A 25,272-nucleotide genomic window follows, 5' to 3' on the forward strand; every position below is an offset into this window, starting at 1 on the left:
AAATACATCAACACTTTTCTAATTAGTCATTTCATTCATTTATCGTCACTGTAAACTAGATTTCTTTGGATTTTAGACTCTTGGTCGAACAGAAGAAGACATCGGAAGACGTCACCGTGCTTCTGTTGACTTGTGATGGACATTTTGCACTTTTTACATTTTAGACAGCATTATCATCTAAACAGCGAGCTCAGTATTTTGAGAAGGATCTTTGATTTTGGTCCTTAAAGAGCTGCGACAGATGTACCGAGAAGGGGGGTTTCACCCAGAGAAATCAGCCATCGGTGCTCTCGGGTAAACACAAACATCAAACAACACAGCACAAACATCTTTGGTATTTCTTGTTGCTTCTCAGCTGACAAATACCCAGATACCAAATCTGTTCAGCATTATAATTCACTTTGTTCTAACAGGAAGTGAAACAAGAAATGTCTCTGCCAAGGTTTGCACTTCATTTGAATTCAAACTCATATATTTTTATACCTCATGTGACCATCAGGTAATCAGATTACACAGGATCATGCCATGAAACACTTCTCTAAACAAGGACTGAGTGTGGATGACAGACTGATCTTCTTCCTCTGAGCCACAGAGCTCCATTGTTGTCCAAAAACAATTAAAATCACATCACTGAGCCTCATTGTTGTTCTTGCTGACATGTTCCTTCATCAACATGAACACACACACTGTAGTTTATTTTGACTCACACACACACAAACACCAAATGTGGATTCATCCGCCACTGAAAATAGTCCCCAATAAATGTGCTATTTCCTCCTGCTCGAGTCACTTAGAAATTACAGAAACCAGTTGTTTTTTGAAGATTGAAACTGTTTGTGGGCCATTTTTAAGGACTTGTGTCCTTAGTAGGGACCAGTAGGGCCTGAAGCTCAGAGCCACAGACGAGTGTTTGAGCTTTAAACGTGTCCTATGTTCCATGAAAACTCAGGTTTCTTTTGTTAAATGAAAAAAATGAGTTTTATGGAAAATAAAATAAAGAATTCTCTGGAAAAATTATGGTATTTGTACCAAAACCCAACTGTCTATAAATACTACTCTGGAAAGTGTTCAGGTGAGACTCCCACCTGCTTTTTACACATCATTCACAAAATGTTCAACGTTTAACGAATGAAAACTGACGGTGAGAATCTAAAGTTGGTGGTGGCAACTTTTGATTGATGTCAGTTGGTGCAAACTTTCTCCTTTTGAACAAACAGGTTTCTGCGGTCCTGAATGTCAAAGCAGTACAGCGTCAATACGTGTACACAGCTTACTGGCTGCTTTTAAATGTGCAAAGCTGCCAGTAAATAATAAGGAATGCTGCGAGAGGACATTTCAGAAGTGGTTTTATAATTGGATGACTCAGAGCATGAAGCCACACACATTCATTACTTATTCATGAGCTCTCCACTGCCATCCTAGAAAGAAAAAAAAAACAAAAACGTCTGCAACTTTACTCCTAGATTCCATATTTCCGACAGCTCCTGAATGCAGCGGCAGGCTGACTGGCTCTGTGAAGATGGCGGACTGTATACGTGTTCCTCTGCTCCTGGTTCTGATGTGCATCTTGTTATCTGTGCATCCAATTCGAGGTGAAAACAACTTTGTCGCCAAAGCTGCTGTTAAAGCTGATAACCCACAGAATCCACCCGGAGGTCCGGGGCCGGCCGCGGTGAACCCAGGAGCCGCTGAGAGGAACCTTGGCGCTGGGGCCTCGCTGCCTCGGAGGCGCTCTGCCGGCTGGAAGTTGGCTGAGGAGGCGGTGTGCAGGGAAGACCTGACCCGGCTTTGCCCCAAACATTCCTGGAACAACAACCTGGCCTTGTTGGAGTGTCTCCAGGACAGGAAAGAGGTAAACTAGGGGGACAGGGTACCGTGGTCGCAGGGAAAGAGGCAGGGTGTGCCTGCTGAACGAACCAGCTAACATTAGCTGCCACCGTTAGCCAGCCGCTAGCCCTAGTATTGAGAGGACGTCACGCTAAATGTCGGCCAAAATTTCAGCAAGTTATTTACCTGTGCTATCATCCTCAGTATGGCACGCATTGTACAACACAACTGATCACACATTCAGAGTCGCCAGGATCCGGTCCTCAGTTCGGCATGAAGCAAATGCCACGAAGGGCGCTTACCCGCTTCAGGACGAGCAAGTTTTGGAATTTGGTCGCCTCGTATTTCTTGTCTTTACCGTTTCTCTTAAATACACATGTCGAAATATCGTTACGTCGATTAGCACAAAAAAACAACTGAATAATACTCGAGCAAATGTTGCTCTATGCAATATGTGTGAGCCGATTTTAGCAGAAGACACAGTTGTTACAGATTGAACCGATAAACTTTACCGTGCTTGGTGTCAGTGATTTAACGGTGACATTTAACGTTAAACCGACAGATTGTTAGCGCAGTTCGGAGTCACAGGACGTTGTGCATCTGGACGGTTAGCTAACGTTCGCGGCTAAATGTAAGATTGGCCTCAAAATCGGCTAACCTGCGGGCGTAACAGTCCAAAACCACAACTCACCGCAGCATGTTTCAGATGGCTCAGTCACCTGGTAACTTTTTAAACCAGGTTAGCCACCATTAGGCAGCTAGCTGTTGTGCTAACCGCTGTCCGAACTCTGCTAGCAATTGCAGCCTCAACAAGATGTTAGCCCAGATAATCACTGCGCAGCCTTTCGCTCGTTGATTTTTGCCTCTGTGTCCTATCGGTAATTACAACTTTTCCTTTAATTTCAGTCCGTGATGTACACAGCAATTAGCTGTAATGACTTTAATGACTGACGACCAACTGAACTGGTTATTGATGGTGTGCGGGTTCAGCCTGCTTTTTGAGTTTTTCTGCAGCTCATGTTAATGTGACTCAGACAGACACTTTAAATCCGTTTTTGTCTGCAGAGACGCTGCTTTTCCCGGGATGAGGACATGTTTAGGCAACACATTATTTATCTTAAATGATAAGATGAAACTCTTCTGCTTTTAAAACCAGTGCTAGGAGCATGCATTTTATCTCTTGATGTGCAGACTATATTGTGCAAAAGGTTTGTTTTTCATGGCAAGAGTAATTTGTAATTTAAGTGTTTGTTTATTTTAAATTCCTTCACAGCATTGCCTGTGGAAAATACTGTTTAAAGTTATGAAAACTGTGATCAAATCAGCCATTATAAAACAAACAAGAATCTTACCAAACATTCAGTGTCGGCAAACTAATCAATCAATCAATCAATCAGTTAGTCAAAATGTCAGTGGCACAAATATGGGACAAAGATGAAGCGATGTCCTCTAATGTCTTCTTAGTTCAGCCAACAGTCCAAAAACACGCGGCTGCAGGACTTGTTGTTCACGCACACATTGACACATACGTTCACACACTCGTGAGAGATATAACCGATATCTGTCGATATCAGACTATATTGTGCAAAAGGTTTGTTTTTCATGGCAAGAGTAATTTGTAATTTAAGTGTTTGTTTATTTTAAATTCCTTCACAGCATTGCCTGTGGAAAATACTGTTTAAAGTTATGAAAACTGTGATCAAATCAGCCATTATAAAACAAACAAGAATCTTACCAAACATTCAGTGTCGGCAAACTAATCAATCAATCAATCAATCAGTTAGTCAAAATGTCAGTGGCACAAATATGGGACAAAGATGAAGCGATGTCCTCTAATGTCTTCTTAGTTCAGCCAACAGTCCAAAAACACGCGGCTGCAGGACTTGTTGTTCACGCACACATTGACACATACGTTCACACACTCGTGAGAGATATAACCGATATCTGTCGTCCTCGTGTGCGGTGAGATGAAAAGATCTTTATCTGTCCCGAGGGAAGCTGTTGAGAAATAGATGAAGCGTAGTTTCCCAGCAGGGAGTGGATTCTGTTTATCTTGTTCCAACCCAGTCCACAGGTAGTTGTTTAGGAAAGGTGGAGGATTACTCAGTCCTTACTCACACACGCTCAGACTCACAGTGAGGAATCTTTCTCAAGCGTTTTGGTTGAACTTGTGATTTTCAGGTCACTAGGTTGCTTTCGCGACCTTTAGGCCCATTCAAGTGTGTCCTGAGAGATCGGCCCAGGACCGTGGCTGCTGGCCGGGTGGCGGCTGACTGCTCGCTCTTTTCTTTAAGCTCATTAGCTGCTTGTCAACAGCACAACTACAGCAGACTGAGAGATCTCTATATCCTGCAACAGGAGCTTACAGCAGCTAAGACAAGCCTTGGTTTGTGCCCATTATCTGCTTACTCAAAATCACAAGACAGCGTCCTCCCTGGTGGTGAAAAACATGAAAAGCTCTGTCTCGTAAAGAAACTGTGCAGCAGAAGCTGCTGGAAAGAAAGACTGAAAGACTTGAGTGTAAGATTTTAAAGAAGGAAGTATTGAACAAGACGTGAGAGAAAACACGTATCGACAGCTTGACTATTAAAAAAAGGCAACTAACCAGTTTGAGTTTTCAGACTGGCTGGAACACACGGAGTGAAGAACATAACTAGACCTGGAATGAATTGCAGAAAATTAATCTGTTTGGTAATTATTAGGCTAAAATTCTGTTTTTACCAGTTTACTCTGTTTTTATCTTGCTGGAAATGGAACATCTTTGGGTTTTTGACTCTTGGTTTGACAAAGTAGGCATCTGCAGTAGACACGACTAACAGATTAGTTGATCGACTTAGATAAATGGCAACTATCTTAATAATGGATTCATTGTTTCAGTATTTTTTTATGCTAAAATAACCAACATTAATCAGTATTTAGTCGTAGCCCTAATTGGAAAACATCACAGGGAAACTGTGATAAGTGTTCATAATTTTCTGATTTCCTAGACCAAACAATAAAAAACATCAGCAGATTAATCAGTAATAATCTGGCTGAAGGCAGAGAAGCATCAGATGTCACATCTGAATGCAAATCAACCACAAATATTTGTGTCCTGTCTGCCGTTTTAAAAAAAGAGGAAATCAATGACATGAGTCAGAAAGTGAACTAAATGACCAGTGTGGAGGATTTAGTGACATCTAGTGGTGAGGTTGCAGATTACAGCCAACTGAATACCCATCGCCTCACCCTCCCCGACCAAACATGTAGGAGAACCTTCAGTGGCGGTTAACAGCGCGAATGGCTCTCTGTAGAGCTAAAGTTTGTCCGTTCTGGGCTACTGTAGCAACATGGCGGTGCAACATGGCGGACTCTGTGGAAGACGACCTGCTCCTTCTGTAGATATAAAGGCTCGATCTGAAACTGTGCTGTGATTGGCTAACACGCGTATCTTGACACTTCTGATTGGATGCTAGCTGTGGACGCTGAATCACTTAAAAGTTTTTCATTCCGCACACACGGTGGCAGATTGACGAATCTGCTCAAGGTTGCTGCCTGTTTTTTTTTAATTTTTTTATCAAGACTCCTGAAGTCAAAGCTTTCATATCAGATATTTATTTGTTTCTTTCCCCTGGTTTTGAAGTGCTTCATGGGTAATGATGTGAGACGTATGCCTCGACTTAAAGAGAATTTTTATCACAACTTATCTTGTGATCATTCACTCAGACCCAAGAAGAGCTTCCTCATTCTTGTTTTTATTACATAGTAAAGTTCAGATCTGAAAAACCTCGCCGAGGTCTCGCTGACGACGAGAATCATTTAACATTATCATAATGTTTTTTCTCTCATTTACAAGTCAACTTCCAGACAGCTTAAAAAGACGTTAAAAACCCGACTTTTCCTTCTTTATCGTTCAACGTGTTTTCTTCTTCCCTCTTGAGTCAGCTTGTTACGCACTTTTCTTCTAAATGAGATATGATGAGCTCTGTGAGTTGTGTTCTTTGAATATATCACACAGGAATAACTGAATCAGACTTAAATCTGAAATTCTTGGCTGCAAACTGAAAAGCATTTTTTTTTTTTTTTTGCATGATAGCACCAAATGTCGGACTGCTTCCACTGCACAATTTCTTTGTGCTTTGGAATGAAAACAGTGAAAACTGAAACTGCCACGTATATGTTAGCTGTTTAAAACAATTCAAAGATATCACAACTACTACTGAAGTACTTCAGCTGTATTAAAGTAAATGCATTCAATGGGATGAGCAGCTTGATTTGATTGATCGTCCGTGTAATCATTAAGTCCATCAGTTAAACACACTTCAGTACGTCCAGTGTGCATCAGTTATATCAATAAGCCCTCCAGCTCTGTCTTGATTTAATGTGTTTTGTAGTTTCTTACTCGGGTCTAAAGGAGAGTCAGTCACTCTCTATCAGCTGTCTTTTCTAGCAAAAGGCTCGATCCTGTTGTTTTTATGACATGAATGCAGCTGAAGGCCCAGTGAACCCAGTTTTTTGGGGTGCGACGTCTCGTCTCTCAGGCCCACCGCGAATGCTGCCGCCGAGCAGCTGCTGTACAGCTCGTCCACCTCCTGCGTGACATCCCCGAGCTGCCCAGCTGGCACTGTGCTGCTGCTGCTGCTGCTGTTCTCTGATTGAAGGGTGAGATTAAGAGCTGCTTTTAGACTCGTAGCATTCTTGTGTGTCTCCGGCCTGCCCGCTGTCAGTCCTGCTGGTGGCTGTGGTTTTGTGTACGTGGTGCAGAGACTGGGAGTCCAGAGGGAGGAGGCTCTGGAGATTGGAGGCTTCGCTCTGGCCCCCTTGCCTGTGTGAAGCCTCCATGTGTCTGTTTCTGTCTCAGCCTCCCAGTTGTACCCAGTTTGATAATTGCCAATTAGCACATTAAGGTGAGAGGACTTTCCCTTTAATGACCAGACATGTTGGTGTATATTCGGCTGTTTTGCTGCACCTGTTGCACCAACTCAGGCAGTGTCATAGTGTTTTTACCTCCATCTGAGCGAGATGCAAATCTAAAAACTTCATTGGCAAAAGTGTTTAAATACAGTTGTTGATTCTTGGTTTTCTCTTTTTAACTTCGATTGTGTATCAGAGCTAAATGATTGTACTGTTTACTGTTAATTCAGTATGTCTGATGGATTTAGCCACTGGTTACAGCACTGATGCTGGGTGATACCATCTGGCTCACAGTTGACATTCCAGTTTATCCTGAAGGCGCTAGATGGGGTTCAGGTCAAACCTCTGTGCAAAGCCAGTCCAGTTCTCCCACACCGAACTGAGAAATCGTAGGGATGCTCAATAACCGATTACTTTCAGCTCCTACAGGCTGATACAGATAACTGATAACACACACATATACCAAGATCATGACATCAATACTATGACCAAAACCAAAAACAGTTTTGACTCTTGAAATGAAGAGATATTTATTTTTTTTCCAATGAAAAACTATTGGCAAGCCTCTCGAACATTTTCTTAAAGCTCTTAAACAAACATAATTGACATCTCACATCAATTTAAATAAGGTGCATTACTTACTGATATAAAAAATAAAGGGCCCTTGAACTGATGCAAATACATGCATCAGGATCACAAACTGTAAAAGTGCATTCCAGAAGTTTACAAAAAATAAATATACATAGAAAATTAATGCACTGGCATGTTAGATTCAAGCATTTCTATGTAAACAAACTGAAAAAGTGCAGTCCATAGTAAGTGAAGCACCATCACGTCCATGATTAAATCATCGACAATGACGTCATGATTTCCTGTTATCGGCCCGATAGTTATTGTGCACCCCTAAGAAAACATTGTGAGCTGGGTTTGTGCACGGGGGCATTGTCATGTTGAAGCAGAAAACAGCCTTCCCTGAAGTGTTGCCTCCATCTGTTGGAAGAACACGTTTTATCACCGCTGTAGCATTAAGATTTCCCTTTAGTGGAACTACAGAGTCCGGATCAGGAAAGACCACTACAGGCCAAAAGTACACAAACAGAAATACAAAATAAAAACTGACTATATATATGTACATTTATACAAATGACTATATAAAAGAAAAATGTGTAAAAAATAAATATTAATTAATTAATTTATTTATTGCCACAAAGAACTATGAGAAGAATTGCCGTAAAAATATACTGACAAAAAAAATCTATGGGATTTCACAGATGTTCCATGAATTGCACAAGGGGGGAAAAGGTGACTACAGCATTTATGATATTGCACAGTAATAAATATATGTATGTCACAGTAAAATATCAGTATGTACTGATAGGTAGAGTACTCCATGAGAGTGAATTAAGGGAAGTAATTATTGAAATAATAATAATTTAAATCACACATCAGTGGAAAAGACAGTCTGAATATGGAATGTGGTTACTGTAGCTGTGGTACTGTGGTACTTCTGCTGTGGCACTGTTACTGTGTTACTGTGGTACTGCTGCTGTGGTACTGTTACTGTGTTAGTGTGTTACTGCTGCTGTGGTACTGTTACTGTGTTAGTGTGTTACTGCTGCCGTGGTACTGTTACTGTGTTAGTGTGTTACCGTTGCAGTGGTACTGTTACTGTGTTAGTGTGTTACTGCTGCTGTGGTACTGTTACTGTGTTAGTGTGTTACTGCTGCTGTGGTACTGTTGTTGAACATCAGTGTGAATGTCAACAGGTTGTCAGTCTCAGGACCATCACATCCAATAATAGTGGAAACATTTCAGCATCTCTCAGAACTGAATCCTTACAAATGTGCTGGTGCTTTCAAGCTTAGCGTGCATTATCCTAAACAAAGATGGGAGCTTTTAGTTTGTTCTCATGTATTTATTTTGGTACTCAACCAAAAAGAAAAAAAAACCTGGTTGCTAAGCAACATCCTTTTGTGTCCTTCCAGTGTCTTCAGGCTTATTGTTGACATTTATCCAAAAGTGTTCATCCATCTGCAGCTCTGCTACTGTTGTAACAGTGACGTTAGCAGGAATTTAAAAACAAACAAGCTGCCTCTGGCTCATCCTCCCCTCTTAGATTTATTGATTAATTAGTTGTCTGGACTCACATGAATCCTGATGATCAGACTGAATCGTCATCCTGTTTTGCTTCCCTTTTTTTTTTTTTTTTTCAGTCTCTCAGAGTCGCGGTCGCTGGCAGCAGCTGAGTTATGGTGAGGCTATAAACAGAAAGCAGAAATAAGATGGTCTTTCTTTTAAAGTTGGAAAGATAAGTTCAAGAGCGGTGAAAAGCATTTTCACTCATTTTAATAAGTGAATTTAAGTGAAGAGTTCAGTGTTGCAGCCGGTAGGACCAGGAGATCGCATCATAAGTGTTATTTGTCGCTCGCTTAAATGTTTTTCACAACACTCTTAAGAAATGTGCGTGTGTGTGTGTTATTACTATTATTTTTATTGTTATTGTTATCTTTGTTTTTGGGTTTTTTTCTGCTTCAGTCTCATCCAGGCTTGTTGTTGTTTTTCTGTTATTCTTCATGATAAATCCTGGTAGCTAGCTGACAGTGTAGGAAGAACAATCTCCATCTTTAATCCATCTGCAGAACTCTGATTAGTTTGGTTGTTTTCCAACCAGTGGAACCTCACTAGATCTCACTCAACCAATACATAAGAGACGGGGGCAGTGGTTCAGACTAACTCGCTTGTAAATCCCTGTTATAATATATAATATATAGTATACTGTAGCAGTATACATACGTAGTATAAATATAGTGTGTGTGTGATTTCACAGTTTGATGAAATGACAGACTCACAAGCTGTTTTCAGTCTATCTTGTGTGTCATCACTGGTAACACACACACACACACACCTGTCACCCACCTGACCTGAATTCAGCCCCCTCAGCTGTTATCTGGGTGGAGAGTTGAATAAAACCACGTGCAGAGAATCGGTTGAGGAGTGTTTGTAGCTCACCTCGGCCATGAAAAAGTGGTCGAGCAGCTGCTGTTTGCTGACACGGCGCCTCAAGTCATCCGTGATTAGTTTCTTATTGGCCGATTGAAGGTGCAGCCACCAGCAGCGTTACAGGATGCAGCAGCTTCAGGTTCCGGCTTTGCCGTGGCTGCCGTTCTGTTCTTCACTGATATAACTGTTAACAGAATATCTTTGAGATTTGAGCCATTGACCGGACCAAAGAGAGCACTTTTCACTATTTTCTTACATTTTACAGACGTAACTGTAATTGATCATTCATGGAAGTAAATGGTGGGTTAATGTGGAATTAAATTAATCGTTCCCTGCAACCCTACATTCAAAGCTAAAACAATTTTAGCCAATTTTCTGTCCAACTTAATCTGCAGCAATTTTGATAATTGAGTAATAATTTAATTAATTTATCTGCAAAAAAAACAAAAACAAAAAAACAAGATCTGGCTGCAGCTTCTCCAATGTGAAGATTTTCTAGTTATATTAAATTGAATGTTGTTGGTTTTTTGACTGTTCAGCAAAAGAATTTAAAGACATTAGCTGGCTTTCAAGAAATTATGATGGATGCTTTTCATTGTTTTCTGACATTTTAGAGACCAAACTAAACACAGATTTATCAATAATAATATTCATTAATCAGGTAATACAGGTCCAAAGTAAAAACGTGATGGTGTTTATTTAGTGTGACTCTGCTGGAAGCTGCTGTTCCAAATGATTTTATTTTATTTCTATTAAACTCTGGTTTAAGGTTTTCATTAGATTTGATTTCAGTTCCACGAGCACTGGTGTCAGCTTGAGGAATCAGGGCTCAAAAAGCGCTGATGAAGATGAAGATGAAGGCTGTGTGAACCCAGCTGCTGTGCTCTGTGCTTCATGACTCAGAAGGTGTTGGAAATGGCTGGTTTCCCTCCGGATTCTGTCCTCTTTCGATCGCTTCATGTGTCATTTTCTCTCTCCATCTCTTTCTCTCACCCACTTCCAATTATAGCTCAGCCTCATGCCGGTTTTCCCAAGACAAAATGAGGAGAGATGATTAAGTTTAATTTAGCTGCAGCTATTAAGCGAGATGGAGGTTTTCAGCGAGTGGAGCGGGGACGTCGGTAAACAAAGAGCCTGAATGTTTCAGTCTGACTGAAGAATGTGAAAGGGTGTGTCAGCTGTATTGGTTTTATTCCCTCCTGCTGTGTTAGATTACTGCTCTAACAGATGGCCACAATGCAAATATGCCAGCCAACTGTTATATTAGTGCAGTTCACCTGAACAGGTATATCCTGTTGCCGTGTAAGATTCAACATTGTTAGTTGTTTTTTTTTTTTTTTACTTTTTAAATCGATGTAGAATTGAGCGGATGAGAAGTTTTGGCTTTCTGGATGTGCAGATCCCCTGACTGAGCTGGGTAGACGCCCACATGAGTCACAGCGTGCTCTGCAGCAGTGTGATGTGGTGTTTGGCTGTTCGCTCCAGAGGTGGACTGAGTTTGTGCAGAGGTGGGGTTTTCCCTGGAGGCCCATGGCCCATGGCCGGTCCAGAAGCAGAGAAAATAGAACAAATGTCCTCTCTGCTGTTTGATCTAGCATCAGACTGGCCGGCTCCATCCAGGTTAGCTACCCCCCCACCAATCAGCTTTACTGTGGTACATTCTGCCTTTCGTACACTGTGCTGACACTGACAGAATGACTGTTGACTCTACAAAACAGCATGACGCTTTCAGGTACAAGTCAGAAGCACCAGAATTTACAGTTTGAGCCATCAGAAGCAAAAAATAAAGGCAGGAAATACAGGAACAATCTATTTTCTGTGTTTGGCAAGACGGCGATCATAACCTGAATACAGGATCAGCTTTGAAAAGCTAGAAACATTTTTGTTTTTAATGGTTGTCTTCAAGGATTCGTTATGTGACAATATGACCAGTGCAGGTACAGCTGCCAATCAGAGAGCAGGACATTTAGTACCTTAATTTCCAGAAAACGTGTATTTGTATCGATGTTGTGATTTTAAATTTAGAAGATTTAACTCCGCTCGCCTGCTCTTAATTGCCATCTGTGTTTTTTATTTTGTAAGTCAGGGGTGTAACGATCCATCGATGTGGATTGTTGTCTCGCTTCAATGATTAGCGATCCAATATCATCATCTTCAGAAACGCCTTTATTTTGAAATCCGCATTCCACGTCTGTATCTCCGGCTCCGTCCGAGCACACCTCCTTCCCAAATACTCAAACCGTGCCAGGCCCGATGATGGGAATACAAAGCTGTAGCTCAATGTGAGCTACACAGGCTGTGCCCTGCTGTCCCGGTGGTGGGTGTGTCAGTGGTAACGGGTCAGTCCAGGTCACATTTCCAGGACCATTTATTTATTTTTTTCCTCCCCGGTTGACCACTGAGTCAGCTCTGTGCTGTTTATAACATCTGTCAGTCCTCCGCCCACCGTACCGTCCTCTTCTTCAGTACCACCACGCTGAGAGACCCCCACCACCACCACGCTGCATTTACTGTCTGTGTGAAGAGCATTGTGACACTGGACTGCAAATAGAACACACACACACACACACACACACACACACACACACAGCCTATTCCTGGCTCACAGTGTGGCTGCCATGTGGTAAACAGTCAGAAACTCTTCGGCCTTCTGCAGAGCTGTGATTTCAAAGACACACACACACACACACACACACACACACTGGCTTCGGTAACTTTTTGGGACATTACTTAGACTTACATTCATTTCCTTAACTAATGACCCAAAAAATCTGCCTTTTCCCAATCGGAGGGACGGCTTCTGTCCCCATTTAACTGGTCTTTCGTTTGAAATGTGGAGTGATTGGCACTTTTCTCTGGTTAAAGGGGAGGGTGGGGTCGTGGTCTGTAGAAGTTTGGCTGCTGTTTGGGGCAGGAAGGTCACCTCAGGTCAACGCAACACAGCAGGAAAATGACTCAATGAAGGTGCGTTCTGCTGGGAGCCAACGGACCAAAACTGCATCTGTCCCGTCTGCAGAGGCTCAGCCGTGATGTCTGCAGCTCTGCTACGCTCAACAACAACCGCCTCAACACACTGCTACAGTACAGACAAGCTTGCAGTGCATTATGGGATGTTACGGGTTGCAAAGGATACACTGCTGTGTCCTCTAACTCTAGGCAAAAGCCACATTTCTTCCAGGCTTGAGAAATGGCACAGTGTGGTCGACCCAATGTGACACACTTACTGTTCAATCTCACATCACCATAGCTCTTCATTAAATGCCTCATAAAGACGAGAATCTCTGGAGAAATGATCTGAGAGCTAAAGTTATATCCAGTTTACACTCTCACCTCTCCTTCCTCTCCTCTTTCAGGAAACAGAGATCGCCGCCGAATGCAACCATGTAAGTGTCCTCACTCCTACCTTTAAAACACCACTTCCCAGCATGCACCATGGACATGCAACCTGTGGTTCCATGTAGTGTGTGTGAAGCACGGAGCAGCAGAGACAATGATTTTCCACATATATATGAATACATTAGTTTGGTACCTGTATTCACACGTCTACACATCTGGGTTGAATGGGTTAAATCTCAGTACGATTAGGCTGAACAGTGAAGATGTTTTAGATGTTGAAGCTGCAGACTTAATCTGTTGTTTCAGCAGCATTTAGATAACTGTCATTAAACACGAAGCACAAACCTTTCATCCAAGTTTTCCTCCACAGTAGAAGTCTGGACTTCCTTTGGCATGCATATCAAATGAATGTTTGCTGAGAACTGAACTGGACAGTCCATGAACTGCCTGCTGTTCTTTAATAGCTGGACATCAAGCTCTGTTACTGTCTGCTGTATGTAGACGTCAGTTTTTTTGGGTGTTATTTGCTGTTTTTTCTGGGAGGATTCTGTTGGCAGTCTGCACAGGCTCCCATATGCTGTCACTAAGCTGGGAACCCACATAAGAGTGGGGACCAAAGGTGAATGTACTGTATATTCAGTCAAAAACAGGACATCCCCCATGTAAAAAGTATAAAACTTTGTCACGTATTACCTGTTACTACATTGATTACAGTTGGTATAAATAAAGGTTTTGGCACTAATCAACAGAAAAATAAAAGTAAAATAAAGCTAAATATAAAACATAATAGTTGATTTCTGGAATATATTTAAAACGTTATTCTGTCAGTTTGTTTGTGTCTCGGATGAGTCTGGGAAACTGTCGAAGTGAAGGCGTTCAGACGTTTTCTTTTTCTTCTCTCCTCCAGCTGTTGTGGAACTACAAGTTGAACCTGACCACCGACTCAAAGTTTGAGTCTGTCGCCGTGGAGGTCTGCAAGACCACCATCTCCCAGGTCAGTCGCTAAAAACCAAACCTCTACCGCTTAGCTCCAGTGTTTTATTTCAGCCTCCGGAGGATTGTAAAGAAAGATTGAGCTACCTGGATTTCAGACAGGTGCCTTTTTTAGAGGTGTGAAGTGTAATGAATGTGCTCTCACTTACATACACTTGAAAGCCTCTACAGCAGAAGTCATGACCCAGTTACTCAAGATGATCCACAGACCTTGTTATTAGCATGTAGGAACTATTTTCTAGAACCACAACCGTATCACTGCGCAGAAGGAAGTGTGCGTCTGCTCCCCAAACCCCAGTCTGATATTACTAGCTAGTGGAGATAATACCAAACTAATACTGCTAATATGCTAATGCTAATGTTCAGGTCAGGCACGGACGCCGTTAATTTTTACATCCCGCGCTGCCATGCAGACGAGCCTCTGGTCCATGAGCAGATGCACTCGGCCTCCTGCACAATGATACGATGATAGATGACGATGAAAGAAAATAGTTCCTACATGAAGCTGCTAACAAGTCGAGTGCCATCTAGCTTCATTATATTTACTTTTAAACAGCCTGAGAGACCCGTGAAGCTTCCTGGAACATCAGCTCACTGCCTTTTACTAAGCTCACTTCGTCAGTCCTTCATTTTGAACCACTGGCAGGACTTATATTTATAGAATTGTGTCTTAATTTGCTTTCTAGTAGCAATCAAGCAGTAAAAACAGAGTGATAAAAATGACTGTGAGCTGAGTTCAGGAGTCTGAACTCAGCTGTTGCTGATCATTTCATTTCCTTCATAGACCACATGATAGTAGCTCAGCCTGCTTGTTTTATCAATGAATAGTTTTGTGCAGTGGCTCAACAGAAAACAGACGCATACGAAGTGGCGAATGTGTGAAAGTGGTTCCTGGTTGTGATGAAGCTCCTCTCAGATCTACAGAGCGCTGCAGCATCTTTCAGCTCCTTGTTGGGGTTTCGGTTCAGCCTCAGTGATCTTATCAGCTTTGCTACCAGCAGCAGCAGCAACAGCACCAGCTGTGCACAGCTCAGAGAGCCAGGCATTTTTCTCAGGAGCTGGTGGAGACTAAACCAGAGTTAAAAGGACCATGAATATTGAACTTAGATTTGTTGGGTGTAAATAAACCCAACAATGGGATGATAAGGTTGGTCTGTGTCTCTGTCAGACTGTCCGCCACAACAACTCAGTAAGGTGATAATATGTCAGCTTGTTTACTGCTTGTTACGCTGCCCCCAAGTGGCCAAAAAAAAGAATGAATTGGAGTGTGTTTAGCTCCTGCAGCAAACTGAAGCTTTGCATTGGGCTTAAAAAAAGTGTTATTTTACTGAAATAGCTTAGATTATAGACGGTTTATTAGTGCATTTGTTCATATATTTGCACAGAGAAAATACAGGAATTACAGACAAGTTGGTAAGAAATGTGCCGAGAGAGAGGAAGACAAAAGCTTCTACAACAGCCTGTCATACAACACTGATTTGACAGGGAACAAAGTAAAAAAACAATAAAATATGAATAAATATTAAGACCAGCTGTTCCTTATTCATAAGTTATCCGACGAACACTGTAACTGGGAACCAGACAGAGCTCATTGAAGTTTACGATGAATGATTGACAGAATGCAAATCAGGAAGTAAAACTGTATGCAAATCAGGAAGTTAAATGTTGCAGTGTGTTAATAAGGACTAATGTAAATCTAAATATCACCTAAAATCCTAGCTTGGTCTGACAGTCGGACATTCTGGTGACGGATGAGCATCTTAGCTATATCTGCACGTAGCGTCCGATAATTCGTTTTTAGAGCACATTTCAACGCTCTTGTCCTGAGTCACGACACTCGGTCTGCTCTTCGTTCAGATTAAAGAATGTGCGGCGGAGGAGCTGGGGAAGGGCTACCTGGTGTCCTGCCTGGTGGATCACCGTGGCAACATCAGCGACTACCAGTGCAACCAGTACATCACCAAGATGACGAGCATCGTCTTCAGCGACTACCGGCTGATCTGTGGCTTCATGGACAAATGTCGCGATGACATCAACACTCTGCACTGCGGCAGCATCAGCACCGGAGAGAAGGTGAGGCCTGAGAACTGAAAACATACAACTTTCACATCAGTTAGCATTAGGTGCTGTTAATTGATCCGCCTCGTCTGTTAATTGTTTTAAGTTCCTGTTGAATCGTGATTCTGATGCTTGTCACATTAAAAGAAAGGACAGCACAAAGACGGCAGTTTTTATGTTCAGCAGGTTCAGGCCACTAATACCATTATTCTTCATGAATGAGGAGATATTCCGTGAGTCAGTTTGGTTAATTTGGAAAATAAAGAATAAATAATAATAACCTTTTTTTTTTTTTTTTTTTTGAAATGAACAAGTTAAATGTTCAGTTTAAATCAGCTGCTTCTGGTTCACCACTGTTAATGACACTTCCTCCCGGCATCAAATAGCTGAGTGCAGTGACGCTACATGTGTGTTGACACGTATGACTGTCGATCTAGATGGAAACTCAGTAGTTTAAAACAGATCATAGAAGATGTGACTGACAGGATGCAGATACTTTAAGATGTCGTCTGGTACTTGAATACAGTTTTGACGGTTATTATTTGCACAAATTCCCACAGAAGATCAAACCAACATTGTATTCATTCTTCTGAACAGTTGAACCCCATTAAAAACACATCAGTGAGGCTCACTGTTGCTCGGTCCTTCATTACCATGAACACACACACTGTAGTTTATTCTGACTCACACACACAAACGCTCACTACAGCACCGAATGTGGATTAATCTGCCGCTGAATATAGTCCCAGATGACGGCTCTGTTTCCTCCGGAGTGACTTTTGTCAAAGCTACAGTCTGCAGCTGTTTTAGGAACTGAGCCTGTTTACAACATGAAACTGTATTTGAGTCGTTTTTAAAGATTTACGTCTTCGGGTTTGGAGCTGAGAGCCACAGACGGATTATTGAGAAATGGACTAACGCGTTGTTGGATTTGGTCTTTTTGTTGAGAATAAGAAAATGCAGACCACCTTCATCACTCTGTCCACTGATGAACTCAGCAAACTGCATGCTAAACACGAGAAACATGGAAGCAACTTTGCTCTGAATTAGTCGTCAGGACTTCATTTGAATCTGTCATTGGATGACGTGATATTACAAAATGTCCCGCAGGGCGTTGGAGTGGAGGCGCACCGCCTCGCCCTCCTGCTCAGACCAAGAAGTTATTCAACTTTTATTAATTATATGATAAGAACAGCACAAAACGTATCAGGACCGCTCTGATTCAGCTCAGGAGGTTTGACTGCATTACACATGAATCAGTGTTTTAACAAGTCGGGGCTGCAGCGCTTTATGACTTGTGTCTTGTGTCTAATGGAAAACTAAATCCAGAATGTAGCCCGTGACCGATTACTGATGAGGCAGGAGCTAATGAAGGACTGTCCTATCCAGCATTTGTGTGTGTCAGAGCAGGCGGAGGGTCTGGTAGACCATGTTGGTTGTCTGCAGGTGAAGGAAGTCTGAACTGAGCGTATGACAGCTGTGTGCAGCTGAGGTTTCTCAGATTTTGTTGTGGGTCTTACGAACCTTCTTCAGTCTGAAAACCCCAGAAACTCTGTTCCAAGTGTGACTCAGCTGGACTGAGAAAAGAGAAGTTTGACAGCAGTTTGTGAGCGAGCAGAGCGAATCGATCTCCTCTGAACGTGTTTTCCTGCCGCTGAGCCAAGCTGAACCTCATAAGCCTTTTAGACACGCTGTTATTATGGGATATCACACCGGCACAATTATAACTCGGAGCAAATTATTTATTTGTCAGCGGCAGCGGGGTCGGTTTCATTATCGGGAATTTGTCACGGTGACTCATTCTGTGTTCGGAGCTGCTCGGAGAGGAGATTAGACTGACCATGTTTACTCGGCTCCAAAGCCTCGTCTTCACACACACACACACACACACACACACACACACACACACACACACACTCTCACACTCACACAAGATGACTGATGGAGTGAAAGGAATCCTCACTCTGTGTGGGATTAGTGATTCTATAATCTACACTGTCATTGCTTTAAAACTGGGAACATTTGGGAGTGTGTGTTTAAAAAAAATGTGAAAAAGTTCCGTTTTCTTCTTTTTCCCAAAATAAGGGTTCAGCGTTTTGGACGTCTCACTAAAATCTTGACTTCTACCTGGAAAAGGAAAGGATGCCACATTTCAAAGTGTTTGTTCTCAGTGGATTTGAGTTTCTTTGGGAGGAAAACAGGAAACAGTCTTTAAGACTTTCATCATTGCATTTAAAGACACATTTTCAAGGTGTTTCTGCTGTATTTGTTAATGGTCAGGCAATAGCTGCTATTGTATTGGAACTGAAGGTAAAATCCCACCCAATAAACTGCAGCAACATGTTGCCACATTGAAGAGATTAAAGGAATAGTTCAGGTTTTTTGTATGAGGTACTTATGCACTGACAGTGTATACCTGCAGTAGATGCTGTACTCCTGTCTGCTTCTTCAAACTGATGGGCCTGCTGACATCCATCTAGCAAGTACCTCACACAGTCCCACTCAAAAAACAACCTATCCCTTTCAATGTGTTGACAGTAGGGGTGTAACAGTGCACAGGAGTCACGGTTCGGTTCAGAAGAACTGATTGACTTGAATTAATGAAAAAAAAAAGCAACAATTAAAACACAAAATTATATTGAACTCTATTTTGTCCTTCAGCTGTTGTCTGAAAAGGAATCCTAATCCTATCAGAGCCGAATGAGGCTAAGTCCGACCCCCCTTTGCTCTGTGTGCAGGACGTCCACTCTCAGGGCGAGGTCATCGCCTGTCTGGAGAAAGGTTTGGTGCGGGAGGCCGAGGAGCAGCCGGGGGCGCACGCCATCAAAGAGGAATGTAAGAAGTCCATCATGAGAGTCGCCGAGCTCTCCTCGGATGACTTCCACCTGGATCGCTACCTCTACTTCGCCTGCCGCGAGGACCGAGAGCGCTTCTGTGAAAACGTGAGGATTTGTTGGACCGTGAAAAGTCGTCTACAGTTCTGGTTTCGTAAAGCAGCCGACTGTCCCAAATGCAGCGTTTTATAGCAGTGACTTCTTGTTTTTCTTATTTTAAATCCAGGAATCTGCATCCTTTCTGTTCTGCTTAACACAAATTCATTTTCTGCAGGTGATGTTTCTGCAGGTGATGTTTCTGCAGGTGATGTTTTGCAGGTGATGTTTCAGCAGGTGGTTGCAGCTTCATATTGAGGCAGTGGAAGTGTTTCATTCCTTAATAAGATTTCATCCACTCTGGAAACACTCCTGTGATAGAATAATGTTTGGATCAGAGGAGATCAGTCAGCGTCTGTCAGGATCAGTCGTCTCTTCACGTGATGTAACATGGTTGTGAATTTTTGGCTGATGGAATAATGAAACTCTTTCTGCTGTTGATTGACGGTCTTTGATTTATTTTATTTTTCTTCCCCAGACGCTGGCCGGGGAGGGACGAGTTTACAAATGTCTCTTCAATCACAAGTTTGAGGAGGCGATGTCTGAGAGGGTGAGTGCTGAGAAACAGCTTTCCATTAGTGACTGATGTGGTGATGCTGAAGGTCACGGTGTCACACTAAAACCTGAACAGAGTAGAAGCCAAGCTGAAAATCGACTCCCTCGTAGTTTGAGTGTTTGTTGTGATGCTGACGGCGGCTTTGTGTCCTCAGTGCCGCGAGGCTCTGACCACCAGACAGAAGCTGATCGCTCAGGACTACAAGGTGAGCTACTCGCTGGCCAAAGCCTGCAAGTCGGACCTGAGGAAATACCGCTGCAGCGCGGACTCCAGCATGCCGCGAGCCCGAGAAGCTCGCCTGTCCTACCTGCTGCTGTGCCTGGAGTCTGCTGTGCATCGAGGTAAGCAGCTCCGCCTCACAGCCAGCCTCCTGCCGGCCATCTCTCTCAATCCTGTCCACTCATTTATGTCCTCAACTGATGGTCAGAGCCACCGTTAGCTGAATATCTGTCAGAGACGGTCGCTGTCCACGAGTAATTTATTGACTTCTCAATTGCACAATGAACCTCTTTCATTAGTCTCGAGTAGAAAAGAGGAGGGACGAAGGCTCAGATCAGAGAAAAAGAAGCAGCACTGAGGTTGTTTTTATTGCTGCTTTCAGCGTGTGTTGAGTGTTGCGCCGCTCAGCGTGTGTTTGTGTGTGTGTGTGTCAGGTCGTGTGGTCAGCGGCGAGTGTCAGGGTGAGATGATGGACTACAGGCGGATGCTGATGGAGGATTTCTCCCTGAGTCCGGAGATCGTGCTGCACTGTCGGAGCGAGATCGAGGGTCACTGCTCCGGTCTGCACCGCAAGGGAAGAACGCTGCACTGCCTGATGAGGGTCGGCCGAGGGGACATGGGCGCCATCGAGCCCAACTGCCAGAGGGCGGTAAGATATTTTCTGTCTTACCCTGCAAACATTAAGGGAAATGCTTTGTCATATTACACAGGATGTTATCGTTTCTGATCACATTTTTCTGTATCACACACGAGTCTTTAGAATAACAGGTGGAAAAAGTCGTTCACAGGAATAAATAAACAGGAAACGGATCGTTTAACAAACCGCCAGCTGTTTTCCACCTGGATTTTTTTTATCGACGTCGTCCTGTTTTCCTCCCTCAGCTCCAGAACCTGATGCAGGAAGCCGACCCCGGAGCCGACTATCGCATCGACCGAGCGCTCAACGAGGCCTGTGAGTCCGTCATCCAGACTGCCTGCAAACACATCCGCAACGGAGACCCCATGTGAGTCCTTGAATGCTGCGTTATGAGATGGTCTGACGGTGCATTCCACGCACTGTCTCTCTCCGTTTTAGTGCTGTTTGTCTCGTGTTTCTGATAGATTTCATATTTTCCATTTTCTCTGCCTACACGTGTTTCACTGGTGAATTATCTCTGCATCAGGGTGAATTAAACCATTCATTCAGAGGGTAGACAAAATAACAGGAACACAAGATAAAACAGGCTTTTACTCTCATGTAAACTAATAACCACAAAAACAATTATAATTATCATAGTTTGGAGCCCAACCTGATACGACCCATCTTTATACCTTAGTGTTAGAAGTTAATTATGTTTTTATATTTGTTTCTTTTGTAATTTTGCTCTGTGTTTTCTCTCAAACTCTTTTAATTCACTGATTTCAGTCAGAAAAATGTTATCAGTTTTCGATCATGACTCAGGAAAAGTTAGACTGAATGTTCTGTGTGTGGCAAACATCTGCAATAATCTAAAGATCGAACATTCAGTATTTGATATGTGTATTTGCGTTGGTGATCCTGCAGGATCCTGTCCTGTCTGATGGAGCATCTGTACACCGACAAGATGGTGGAGGACTGTGAACACAGACTGCTGGAGCTGCAGTACTTCATCGCCAGAGACTGGAAGTAAACCTGCAGCTTTATTCTTTATTACCACCAAGCGTATAAACTGCTTTACAATCAAGACTTCTGAAAGCAAAAACACACACTGTGAGATTTAAGATCTGAACCCGTTTCACTGCGATTCTACCTTCTACGATTCTATGTGACGAACAGATTTGAAACTCAGTGGAACAGATCTGACAGGCGACGTCTGTTTCACGTCAGAAATGGTGAAAGATCATGCTGTTAACCGCTGCATCGCTCTCTGTGTTGTTGCCCAGGTTGGATCCCATCTTGTATAAGAAATGTCAGGGCGACGCTGCCCGGCTCTGCCACACCCACGGCTGGAACGAGACCAGCGAAATGATGCCGCCCGGCACCATTTTCTCCTGCCTGTACCGCCACGCCTACCGCTCTGTGGAGCAGGGACGGAGGGTGAGTCTGCAGCTTTTCTCCACCGTCAGATGCTTGGTCAGAGCTCTGAAGTGTAGAAGGATCAGTTCACTCAACGTTAATGTCCCAGTTAACCTGCAGTGGTCTCTGTCTACAGAGACTGATGAAATATCTGAGCCAGTCTCAGCTAGTTTCTCCCAGATCTTGTATGTATCTTTGTAAATACTGTGAGTGCCACATGGACATTCACCTCCAGCTCACTGGGGTGACGGCTGAAATCTAAACTGCAGGAATCACAATGATTTGGATAATGTATCTCAGCCGCCAGTGAGAGAGAAACTGTGTTGGTCATTTGGGTCTTAAAACTCCTGATCTAAGCTTAAAGGCTTTTTATACTTTTGTACTCACTGGAAGTTGCTTAAGAGCATCAGATAAATGCCCAAACTGACAATAAACATACAGATGTATTTCAGTAGATTGTCAGGAAGTAGAAGAAAATAAAAACTGCAGTAAATGTGCAGGAAGTGTGAACTTCTCACTGACCAGAGAATGTCCTCGTAGCTCCCCAGTGGAGTGTCTGATGCAGAAAACCCTGATGTGACTGTGAGTACGTCCTGCTGCTGATATGATGATGATGATGATGATGATGATCACAGAAAACTGAACATGCCTGTCATGATGACTGGTGGTTTGTAGGGGAAGTGATTGTGATCTGTAATTCTTGCATGTTGGGGCTGACTTTGCAGAGTAATTGAAGTGAAGGAGCTTCTGAACTGAGATGTGAAAAAATCGCTTCAAATCTCCAGATATGGAAAACATCAAATGAAGTGTTTGATAAAATCAGAAGAGTTGTAAGTGTTAACTGTCCTTAAAGTGATCCTCCACCCAGATACATTGTTTTAGTGTCAAACACTGGCCTGTACTACAACATCAGGTTGCTACGACACAGTTTCTAGAGCGATGTGTTCAGTGAGGATGAGTTTCGCTGCACCTCCTTCTGCTGAGATCCTTCATATTATTGCTCTCCTGGAGGCTCTGAAGCTCCACTGGAACAATGTATTCAATTCAATGTATTCTTAAATTGCGTTGCCTCTGTCTTTTATTGAGAATCGCTTTGTGACTGTCGAAATAAACTCACTTACAAATCGACACACTTTAAGAGGAAGGACAAAGATACTAAAAATCTGGAGTGGAGTATCAGTTTAAGGCCTGTTTGACCAATAAAAGTGAGCCGTTTCTCTTCTGTCCTCTAACTCAACGCGTTTGTCCTCCTGCAGCTTTCCAGGGACTGTAAGGTGGAGGTGCAGAGGATTCTCCACCAGAGGGCGCTGGATGTGAAGCTGGACCCTGAGCTCCAGAGACTGTGCATGACCGACCTGGGGAAGTGGTGCAGCGAGAAGACGGAGGCCGGACAGGAGCTGGAATGTCTGCAGGATCACCTGGAGGATCTGGTGTCGGACTGCAGAGACGTGGTGGGAAACCTGACGGAGCTGGAGTCAGAGGTAAACATCACACCTGCGCTGCTGCTACCCACGATGCAACTCTAACTGGCCCAGCAGCCAACGACACATGAAGAAGAGACTCCTGACGTTCCAGCCGTACAATGGCCTCCTCCGGTCTCACTGAGCATCTGTTTTTGTGTCCTCAGGACATTCAGATCGAGGCGCTGCTGATGAGAGCCTGTGAACCCGTCATCCAGGCCCACTGCCATGTGAGTGTGCGCTGAGAGGCTTGCTGTCCCACAGCGCTTTAAATCCAGAGTCAGCTGAGTTAGTGGTTTTTGGCTCAGCTGCATCAAAGTAAGAGATCTGTCGGTCTGGTGTAACGAGGCCCAGAGTGTGAAAATGTTTCACAACAAGAAGGAAGCAGTGAGAGTTTCACATGAACTGATCTGAAGTATTAATACACCGAGTGCAGAACGAAGGCTGCACAAACAGGAAGTTTATGTTTTGACGAGCGCTTCCTCTTCTTCCTGTCTTATCTTGACTGTAATCATTTTCTCTGAGTCTGTTGGGTCTATATTACACCTTCTATCTTACTGTGAATGTTGAATAGTGTAGGTTTAGGGAGTTTATCCATATCGTCCTCTGCTAATATTGAATTATGTGGTCTGAAGAACTTGTTTTAAAAGATAATGATCAGTATTAATAACACGAGTTGTCTGTCTGTCTGTCAGGAGGTGGCTGATAATCAGATCGACACTGGTGACCTGATGGACTGTTTGGTTCAGAACAAACACCAGAAGGAGATGAATGAGAAGTGTGCGGTGGGAGTGACGCACTTCCAGCTGGTGAGCAGACTGATGAACAACACGCTCTGCGTTCAGGAATACTTCGTTCTGCAACACAGATAATGACACAAATAGACAGATGTCTATTAAAAACGTGCATAATGCATCGGTTCATACTCTTCACAGTTGAGCTTGTTGAGTTATTTGTTACATGTCTGTGTATAAGCATCACAACTTCAGCATGCGGTGATGAGTCTGCAGCCATATTATCTCCTGAACTCATCACTAACCAGCTGCTCTGTCCACCTGTCTGTCTGCAGATTCAGATCAAAGATTTCCGTTTCTCCTACAAGTTCAAGACTGCCTGCAAGGAGGACGTCCTCAAACTGTGCCCCAATATCAAGAAGAAGTAAGAGACAAACACTAACTGGTGTTTCAGAGACGATACAGCAGCCTGTGCTTCATATCTGCAGAAGTTCATACAAATACTGCACAAAAAAAATCACTACTATGACTAACCAATCCAGACAAAGGGTCCGCTGACCTGCTTTAGTAGCTTCATCAGTCTTGAGGCTGAAAGCTAGTAAGTGGACCTTTGAGTGTAGAAGATGATCTTGTAAATTGCTGCAGGTGGAAAATGAACTTTCATGCTCACATTTCTTCAGGTGTTTTTGTAAATGATGGTTGGTCAGTTCACTTTCCTGGAACTCTTGGTGAGGGTTTCAGCTCTATGATTCAGAGGACTGGTGACTGAATTGTAACGTTAGCTGCCAACAGCCTGTTTCCATCCAGCAGTCCAGCAAATACTGAGCAAAGCTTTGACGTGTGCGCCAGAGGTTGAAAAATAATCTCACCTCTTGAAAAACACGTCCAGCCGTGAACTCTGATGAGTTTTGAGAGGTTGTTGCTCGTGTATCTTGGAGTCATTTAAGTCTATTTTACGGAAAATATTACATTAATATTAAAAATTGTTTTAAGATAAGACTGACACTGAAAGTACTGCATGATTTACTCCAGTGGCCGCAAATACTCAAATAGTATTTATGTCATTAGCAGGGAGACCAGGCCTTTGTTTGTTTGTCATTTGAGATTAGAGACATCTTTATATCTAATTTCCCATGTTCCCCAGTTAACAAACTCAACACTTCCTCCGTGTTCACCAGCCGTCTTGATAAATGCAGTTTAATATGTATTTCCACAGCACTACATCCATCGG

General features: G+C 43.0%; 1 protein-coding gene across 2 annotated transcripts in view; it reads left to right on the top strand.

Moving 5' to 3' along the window:
• Positions 1-1,488: 1,488 nt before the first annotated feature.
• The window catches only part of glg1a (golgi glycoprotein 1a), a 31,280-nt gene continuing 7,496 nt past the window's right edge, over positions 1,489-25,272 (top strand). The window contains exons 1-16 of one of the 2 annotated variants that reach the window (XM_041938471.1): positions 1,489-1,852; positions 13,074-13,103; positions 13,964-14,050; positions 15,907-16,122; positions 18,846-19,049; positions 19,516-19,587; positions 19,748-19,934; positions 20,247-20,461; positions 20,695-20,816; positions 21,356-21,457; positions 21,715-21,868; positions 22,388-22,429; positions 23,104-23,328; positions 23,475-23,537; positions 24,003-24,116; positions 24,377-24,465. In XM_041938471.1, coding sequence (XP_041794405.1) covers positions 1,520-1,852; positions 13,074-13,103; positions 13,964-14,050; positions 15,907-16,122; positions 18,846-19,049; positions 19,516-19,587; positions 19,748-19,934; positions 20,247-20,461; positions 20,695-20,816; positions 21,356-21,457; positions 21,715-21,868; positions 22,388-22,429; positions 23,104-23,328; positions 23,475-23,537; positions 24,003-24,116; positions 24,377-24,465 — 2,255 coding nt within the window. In that variant the 5' untranslated portion in view covers positions 1,489-1,519. The remainder of the gene's footprint in view (positions 1,853-13,073; positions 13,104-13,963; positions 14,051-15,906; positions 16,123-18,845; positions 19,050-19,515; positions 19,588-19,747; positions 19,935-20,246; positions 20,462-20,694; positions 20,817-21,355; positions 21,458-21,714; positions 21,869-22,387; positions 22,430-23,103; positions 23,329-23,474; positions 23,538-24,002; positions 24,117-24,376; positions 24,466-25,272) is intronic. The other variant, XM_041938472.1, reaches the window with a different exon arrangement.

The sequence above is a fragment of the Chelmon rostratus genome, chromosome 6 (genome assembly GCF_017976325.1).
Source record: "Chelmon rostratus isolate fCheRos1 chromosome 6, fCheRos1.pri, whole genome shotgun sequence".
Taxonomy (NCBI): Eukaryota; Metazoa; Chordata; class Actinopteri; order Chaetodontiformes; family Chaetodontidae; genus Chelmon; species Chelmon rostratus.